The sequence below is a fragment of the Alnus glutinosa genome, chromosome 13, assembly GCF_958979055.1.
Source record: "Alnus glutinosa chromosome 13, dhAlnGlut1.1, whole genome shotgun sequence".
NCBI classification, from domain to species: domain Eukaryota; kingdom Viridiplantae; phylum Streptophyta; class Magnoliopsida; order Fagales; family Betulaceae; genus Alnus; species Alnus glutinosa.
In genome coordinates this window covers 2,735,828-2,745,192 of record NC_084898.1, presented here as the reverse complement: position 1 = coordinate 2,745,192, position 9,365 = coordinate 2,735,828, and the positions used below count along the sequence as shown (strand labels likewise).

The 9,365-nt window shown below is 36.7% G+C and overlaps 1 protein-coding gene across 1 annotated transcript; it reads left to right on the top strand.

Moving 5' to 3' along the window:
* The first annotated feature begins 3,914 nt into the window (after positions 1 to 3,914).
* Positions 3,915 to 8,741, top strand: LOC133854580 (protein FAR1-RELATED SEQUENCE 5-like). The gene is made up of 5 exons (XM_062290819.1): positions 3,915 to 4,454; positions 4,735 to 5,332; positions 5,473 to 6,008; positions 6,980 to 7,018; positions 8,673 to 8,741. The coding sequence occupies exons 1-5, from the start codon at positions 3,915 to 3,917 to the stop codon at positions 8,739 to 8,741; spliced, it is 1,782 nt and encodes a 593-aa protein (XP_062146803.1).
* The last annotated feature ends 624 nt before the right edge of the window (positions 8,742 to 9,365 follow it).

Sequence of the window (9,365 nt, the reverse complement as noted above, 5' to 3'; positions counted from 1 at the left end):
TTTAGGGATTTAATGATATTAAATCACCCTTAATTAAGGAATCTTATTAGGATTATATTTCATCTATAAGCTCTATAATAGTCTTTTGTATTGTAAGCTCAAATTTCATAAACCTTTGGGCTTTATCCGATGGATCTAGTATCTATTTATTTATTATTCTGCTTTATACTTTGAAATATATTATCTTATATGATATCAGAATTATAGACTAACGCCAATGTTCAATATCCAATGATTCATTTGTTATTTTGTTTTATTGTCTTTTCCTTGATAGTTTGAAAATCTCCACATTTTGCATACTTGAATTTGACTGGAAAAGAAAATAAAAAAATATATATCTCACTCCACGGCAGATTGGCAGAACCTGTTTTTGCTTCTCTTTGTTTTGTTTTTCTTCATTTCTTTTTGGTTTGTATTTTGTCAAACAAGTGGCGTGCGTGAGTTGGAGATACGCTTTACTCCAACCAAAACAAACCAAAAACCCTTTGTAAAAAAAAAAAAAGAAAAGGCACGACACTCTCATACACAGCAAGCACCAGATCTGTCACGACAGTCGCACAGTGCCGGTCATCTCTAGATCAGCCACACTACCTTCACCACCTCGTGCGTCTTCTTCTCCGTCAGTCTGCCGCCATACAAGGCCGAGCCGACAGCCATCGCCCAGAACTAGGGATGTAATCGAGCCGAGCAGAGTCGAATTCAAAGATTTTAAGACTGGCTCGTTTATGAGTCGAGCCTAAATAGTCGAGCTCGAATTCGAGCCAAGCTATAAATTACATGTTCAAGCTCGGCTCGTTTAAAACTCGGGCGAGCTCGAGCTCAAGCTCGAGTTCGTTGAAAATGACATTCGAGCCGAGCCGGATTACTGAACAAGTTCGGCTCAACTAGAGCTCGATGTAAACTATTAAATTTTTCAATGAGTGATCAAAGCAAAATTCAAGCCCAAATTTATGAACAACCTCTATGCATTTATTAATAACATAAATATATAATATGTAAGTATATAAGGCATATTATAAAATATATTACATAACTATAGTTTATAAGTAACAAATTAATAATATGTTATTATATATAACTACAGAGTATAAACAATGGTATATGTATAATGTGAACAAATAGTAAGTCTAATATATTCTATATAACTAAGTAACTATAATATAAGTATAATATATAACTATTGTTAACCATGTGTGATGTGATATATGTGTTTATATATATATGCTAACTATTTAATATTGTTATATTGTTATATACTAACTATTAATAACTTAATATGTTAATTTAACATACTCAATATTGTTATCAAAGTATTATAATTAATATGTAATACTATATATATTATACTATGTTTACTATTTACTAATATATATGTAAGATATGAACGAGCTAACGAGTCGAACTAACGAGTCGGGCGAGCGATCCGGTCGAGCTTTAAACGAGTTGAGCTTGCGAGCCCCTATCGAGTTTTGTCGAGCGAGTCGGGTATGTATCACTTACTAATCGAGCGGGTTTCAACAGTAACGATCGAGTTTCTACAGTATCGAGCTCGAGTTCGGATTGGGCTAAACCGAGCGGGTATCGAGCGGGCTGTCGAACAGACTGGCTTATTTACATCACTACCCAGAACGCACCGATCCAACCGTCCACGTCTCAGATCCGGCGCCGCCTCCTTCGGTTGTCCACGCCCAGTGCCGGGACCCTTTCGTCCGGTCATCAATGGCCTGTTGCAAGCCGTCCACCAGTTCGTCGTTGGCAGTCCTCGTCTGGCCTTCTATCTCTCCAGCTGTATTTCGTTCCACGAGCTCCTGTTGTCGGAAGGCATAGATCGTAGAAAGATGTCTCTGCAATCTCAAAAAAAAAAAGAAAAAAAAGAAAAGAAAGAAGAAGATATCTCTGTAGTCCTTGAGTAATGATAGGCAGGGGCCATCTTATCGGCCCCTGCCCGGCCCTTTCCTACGTGGAAAGGGCCATGCCAGTTTTATATTTTTTTTTTTGATTTTTTATAATTTTTTTTTTTTTTTAAAAAAAAAAATTTCAAATTTTCGAATACAGCAAAACCAGTTCAGCGGATCCATTTTTCTCATTTTTGTCTTCCCCCCAAATTTTCCCTCCCTCTCTCCATCTACCCCAAAATCTTCCCACCGTCGACCACCGTTCGGAGCTCCGTCGTCCTTCTGGTTCCGGCGACCAGTTTCGCACGAGCCCGCCACCGTTCCGAGCTCCATCATTCTTTCGGTTCCGACGAGGTGTTTCGCACAAGCCTGCCATCGTTCCGAACTCCGTCATTCTTCCGGTTCCGACGAGGTGTTTTGCACGAGCCAGCCACCGTTCCGAACTCCGTCATTCTTCCGGTTCCGACGAAGTCCCCCACCGTCTACTTCGATCTCCATCTCCATCTCCGACCACTAGGCACTGCCAGGCGCCATCACCGTCGTTCTCCATCTTCGGCCAAAGCCCACCCACCGACCGTCTTCCAGTTCCGGCCCTCTTCCATCTCCGGCCGTTTTCCAGCTCCGGCTTCCCCCCAAATCCGTCTCCTTCAAGTCTAGGTCTCCGTCAGGTATTAAAGCAAACACCTTTCCTTCATTTTTTTTTTTTTTTTTTTTTTTTTTTTTTTTGCAGTTATGCTTGTGCTTGTCTTCAATAGCATTTGAAGCCACATACTCTCCCTTATGGAAGGAATTCATTACTAGAAATTGGAGCCATCAGAAATAGGATAAATGTTGCAATGATGTCAGTTCATGAATTCCTGAAACCTATCCGTCCATGCTTAAGCAGAGTTAACTTGGAATAAAATTTTGAAAGGCAATGTTAAATAATCAAAGATTAATGCTTGTTTCACATCCTTTGTCTCCTTTCATCAAAAGCATATTTGGAAAACCATAGCCCCATTGGAAATCATGAACTTTCCCTTCCAATGTCATGGTACAGACCATTCTTTAGACATATGTTGGAAATTCCAGAACCCTTTTCAAATCATGGAATTATCCTGTGTTGATTTTTGTTGAATGCGCAATTTAGAAACGTGTTATAAGAACACAATAGTGATGAAAATCAAGCAAGTAAAAAGAAAGTGCCTTTTTCCTTTTACAAGTAAAAGTGGCATTAATTGTTCAAGGTTCATGTCCAGAAGGTATATAACCCAACCTATTCTGGTCTGTCTCAGCGTGGAATAAATGTATGCTTAATGCTTTGAGGTTCTATAAAGAAGCTAATAGAAAGGCTTATTCTTTGGGTTTGTGAAGTTTTGATATTGTTCTTATGCTTAGGCTAAAATGCCTTCTTACATGTTTGTGTTATGTGGATTGTGAAACCTTAATTGTATCTGAGAGGTCAATGCTGGTGTATCTGAGAGTTTGTGATTGGATTTCTGTTTAAGGCTTGAGGATTTGCATTTTGGGTGAGTTGTGGGTTGCTGTGAATTGTGATTGTGAGGCCAAATCCTTCACTTTAATTAGTAACCTAATATTGTTCTTATGCTTAGGCCTTTATTGAGTGCTATGTTTCTTGAGTGCTTTTCTTGTAATTATGAACTAAATGATAATGCATTGATATGAATCTTTATTTGTTACAGAAATTTTTAAATGGATTTATCACAATTGGACTTGATTTCACAACACGAAGATGATTGTTCATTGACACATATTGAACTTGATGATGTTGTGCCCATCGAAATGGACCCTCAAAATGGTATGTTGGACACTTCATGCTTACCTTTAATTTTTGTAACATAATAAATGTTATTATTTATAGTTGGGTTCTTTACACTATATTTATTTATTTTTTTTCATTTTGTGATAGATGGAAATGAAATTGTTGCTAATGACCAATTGAATGATGGTGTGGATAATTGTCGGTCTAAGGCCAAGCTCATAGATGGAGATAAAGTTGTTGAGGAGCCTAAGAGCAGTATGCTATTTGGCTCCATAGAGGAAGTCGTTGACTATTATAGGAATTATGGAAAGCAAGCGGGCTTTGGTGTGACACAAAAGAAGAAGAAAAAGTATGAAAATGGAGATGTACACTACATCAGTCTGACATGTGCTCGCAGAGGCAAAGCATCATCCAGTTCAAGTAATAACCTGTGCAAGGCTAGCAAAACAAGCAAAACGGGGTGTCGGGCTACTTTGAATGCAATGTTAGTGGATACATCGTGGTATGTGACAAATGTAAATCTAGGGCATAATCACGACTTAAGCCCAGGTAAAGCGAGATACTTTCGGTGCAACAAGAAGTTGGATCCTGCTACGAAGAGAAAGCTTGATATAGATGATAGAGCTGGAATCCGCACCAATAAAATTTATAACGCACTAGCCGTTGAAGCGGGGGGTTATGAGAATCTTACATTTGGAGAGAGAGACTGTCGCAATTATATTGCGAACTCAAGACGCCTTCGCCTTGGTACAGGAGGTGCCGCAGCACTTCGTGACTATTTCAATAGAATGCGGAAAGTAAATGATGATTTTTATTTTGATATAGATGTGGATGATGAGTGTAGGCTGAGAAATGTTTTTTGGGCTGATGCACGAAGTAGGGCATCATATGAAGATTTTGGTGATGTGGTTACATTTGACACAACATACTTAACCAACAAATACGAAATGCCATTTGCTCCTTTTGTGGGAGTAAACCATCATGGTCAATCAATTCTTTTAGGGGCGGCATTAATTTCAAGTGAGGATACGGCGTCATTTGTTTGGTTGTTTGAGGCATGGTTGAAATGCATGAAAGGCCGCGCCAAGGGCAATTATTACAGATCAAGATAGGGCCATGAAAAATGCTATTAAAAAGGTGTTTCCGAATGCTCGTCATAGATTTTGTTTATGGCATATACTGAAAAAACTTCCGAAAAAGTTTGAATCACATTCACAATACTATGCCATAAGAAATTGTGTGTATAATTCTCATACATGTGACGAGTTTGATGCATGTTGGCAAATTATGCTTGAGTGTTATAATCTAGAGGAGAATGCATGGCTGCTTGGTTTATACAGTGAAAGGACTTTTTGGGTACCAACATATTTGAATGATGTATTTTGGGCCGGCATGACTACCACACAACGTAGTGAGAGTATGAATGCCTTTTTTGATGGTTATGTGCAATCGTCCACCTCATTGAAGGAATTTGTGGATCAATACGATAACGCTTTGCGCAGGAAGGTTGAGGTTGAGAATGTTGCTAATTTCGATTCCTTCAATACCACCATTTCATGTGTGAGCTATTGGCCCTTTGAGAAGCAATTCCAAAAAATTTACACCCATGCAAAGTTTAGAGAAGTTCAGAAGGAGATTTCATCGATTATGTATTGTGGTTCTTCTCTTTTAAAAAGTGAATGTGGAATTCGTACCTATCAGGTGATCGAACAGGTAGAAATTAATGAATCCTATAGGAAAAAATCGTTTTTAATGTTTGATACAATGGCCCTGTATGTGAAGTGAATTGTAGTTGCCGTTTGTTTGAATCAATAGGAATTTTGTGCAAACATGCCATATCCGTGTTGACTACATTTGAAGATGTGGATTTGTTGCCCGAAAAGTATTTTCTAAATCGATGGAGGAAGGATTTGAAGCGGCCATATAAGTTAATCAAGAGTAGTTATGATCCTTTGAGTGGCAACCCTACTGCAGATCGATATGCTGAACTGAGCAACAATGTGCTGAAGTTGGCCGCTATTGCAGCACCAAACGTGGACCATTGGATGGAAGTGCAAAAGTATGTTGATATACTAATTAAGAAATTTAGCGGTCCAAGCTGTGAACAAAGTCAACCTTCCCAATCACTCCCAAGTGCAAAAGATCTCCCAAGTGCACCTATGATCGATAATGGAGCCATGGATTGTATGGAGGTGGAGGTGTGTAGTCCTCTTGTGGCTCGAACTAAAGGCGCGCGACCATCAATCAGAAAAGTGTCTGTGGTTGAAAAAGTGGTGGGAAAAAAGTCGTCAAAAGGAGGAAATAAGAAACAGAGCAACACAAATCTCGAGCAGCGAAGGAAAAGAAAGAAGGTATTCAACTATTCAAAAGTCGTTGTATGTGTACTTATTAATGTGTAATTTTAATATTAAATTTAACATTTTTGAATATTTTATTTTTTGAAGACATGCCAAAGATCGCTAGTAGATGAACTGGACACAAGTGAAGATCCGTTGCTTTTTTCAACTGATGTGCAACAGACCAAGTGATTGAAACACAACATAGTGTACTTACACAGGTACTGAAAGGAGGGAAAAAAAGTTCATATACGTGCATTTGATTCATACATGTTGACGAATAGTTTAATTTCATATATATTAATCGTTCGATGTATTTGTTCCAGACGTTTGGGAATTCACAATCGTCATGTATTTTCGAAGGAGATTCTATATACTTGTCGTAAGTGGTAAGGTCTCTTTGATTAAAGTAAATTCGATCTTTCTTTCAATTATAGAGTCACTCAGGTTTGTTTTTCGTCAAGTGAAACCTTTAGTTTTTTTATTTTTTATTTTGTTAATTGTTTTTTTTCTTAAGTTTCGTAGGTAAGCACAATGTTTTGAAGTTTCTGTTTGATTACTTGAAAACTGTTTGGTTCTTTTAAGCTTGTCTTGTTAGTTCTCAAACTACCTCCATTTAAATTGTTGCATCCTACATAAACTTTGTCCCCACTTAGCAAAGGATCCAAGACGAGGAGCTCTTTTTTTTTGAACTTTTTGATCTTTGTTTGGATGGAAAACATCAGTGTAACTGGGTTATAAGGAGTTAAAAGAAGGGTCAATAAATTAATAAATCTCTTTGTTTTTTTGATAAAACTATTTGGACAATCCTGGAAACTTCAGAAGAAGCCTTATATTTTTCGTGGCCATTTTTTGTCACATGACATGGTTATGGTTATTGAGACATACAAAGATTCAACTCATGTTTGTCTCTGTTCCATCAACGTAACTTTTCCATTATCTGATTTGCTTTGTGTAAATTGATTTTTCTCTTTTTGTCCCTGCAGATTTTCTGTGAATTTGATTGGGAGTTGGATGAACTTGAGGTACATAATTAGCTTTTGTTGGTACTGCCATGTGTAGGATTTACTTGGATTTTATTTTATTTTTTTGGGCAAAGGAACTGGATGATATTGTAGCTTACTATGTAATTCATTTTAGTTAGCAATCTATGTTTTGGTTTTTGTTTGCAGAGAGATGGTTTTTGTTTTCCATCTTAATTTATTCATTTGTTGGTGGTAGTTGAAATCGTCCTTGTACTTGATCGAAGAATTAATAAAGTTTCCATGTAGAAATAAACCATGTACTTGATAATGCTGTAAACATTAGATGGCCTTTACTCTTCTCTAATGGCAGACATCAAATGATGCTTGAAACAACTGCAACCGAGCAGGGCATGTACATAGATTGCTCAAGGTTGCCAAACTGACAACCTGAATAAATCAAGAGTGCTTGTAAGCTCTTAGTTCATATGCATGAAAGATGGTCAAATAATCCTACAGTTTAGTTCAAGCATTGCAGGGAACAAGGGCTGTGGAATTCAATGTCTGTGTTGTGTGAAAAAGCCTTTTTCAGCCAAACTTGTTAGCCTTGTTCAACAATAGAATTTGTATCTTAATTTTGCATATATTAGCCTTGTTCAACAATAGAATGTATTGACTTACAGCTTTGTTGAATATCTATTCAGACTTACAGCTTTGTGGTCATATATTGAATGTTGAGCTTTGTTGAATCCTGTTAATTTCTATTCATACTTACAATTGGAAAATTTTATTCATCGACTTCTTGGTTAACTTAGTGAGTAGCCTGTAATATTATGGTCCAAATGGCAATTTTTTACATCAATTTATTCAGTTTTTCAACTATATATTTTTGTATGTATTTTCTTACCAGGCAAACTAGTGATCCTAGAAGTGGCTTTGTCATTGTGGAGAAGGGATAACTTAACTATGTTGATCTGGTTGCTTTGCGTAGAAGTGGATTTGTTCAACACTAGTTTCAATTTCTATTTTGAAACTTTTTCTATGTAAATTTGGATTTCACTTTATGTATACCGCATTCCTTTAGATTTACACACTAATATTGTTTTAATCCTTGTCTGAAAATGGATGTGCCCAAACACTCTTAATCAAATGTGATGGACAAAGTCTCCATGTACATTATGTAGGCTTCAATGATGTATTTCATTTTTCTTCAAGCTCATGGACGGGCTAGAAAATCTCAAGAGAAGATTTCTCAAGGAGATGGGTATTTCAGAATATATCTACTTAAGCCAGCAGTCGGAGGTACCTTGACAATGCAGTGGTTTGACCTGTTATTGATCAAATTAGTCCAAGAGTGACTCATAAGTACTAATGTTTAAATTCTCTATCTCGGTATGATCTGAAAGTTTTTCGGGTTTGTATATTTGATGTAAATACTTGGAGCTTCAAAGCCAATAAGGTCGTGTCATTTTTTGTTCAACATTATTAACCTGTTCTGTTTTTTTTTTTTTTTTTTAGTGGGTAGGGTGGGGGGTTTGCAGTAGAAACAGTTTAAATTTTCTTAGCAACTCTTGTGAGTCAAGAGTCTTGAATTTGCAATTATGACTATGGAGGTGGGATTGAAGCTAGATTCTTTGACAATTTGTGATTCTTGAGATCTTGACACAAAACAACCAAACCTGTAATGATATCTGCTAAATTGTAATTTTATCAACAGATATGGAGAGGAAACCCCAAGGATACTGTGATGTACCTCCTTTGTCTAGTGGATAATGTCAATGTGTGAAACATTTTACTGAACTCGAAACTTATGTAATTTATACAACAGAACATAACATGATGTATGGAAATTATCTTTTCTCGTTCTATATCTTTTAGTTTAGTGGTGATCTAATTTTATTGATAAATTTTTCAAAAGCCGTAGGCCAATTAGCAGAAGAGGATTGGCAAAAGATTCCCAGTTTCTATGTTGAAGTCGTGGTCAAACGAGAAAAGCTATAATTTCATGCATGCATATTGGATTTATTTAACTGCAGGAACAATTCTGTTTAAGACCAAAATACAACAATTTAGTTTAACATACATTTAGGAAATTCGTACAAACAGAAAAAAGTCAAAAGTCTTTTACAACTGAATTGTTTTCATAATTTCATTTTAACATCAAGTTAGTATGTCTAGGTTCACTATAACTACAAAAATAAAAGGCTAACAGCAAAATGACAACTAACAACAAAACACGAAACATCTTCTCGTTACGTTGCGCTAATTGTTCCTTACATTTTTTTTCAATCAATTCCTCAACTTTCTCCTCCATTTCTTTCAAATGTTGCGCTAATTGTTCCTTGCATTTTTTTTCAATTAATTCCCCAACTTTGTCATTGTCAGCCTGTCTTCTCTCCTCCATCTCTTT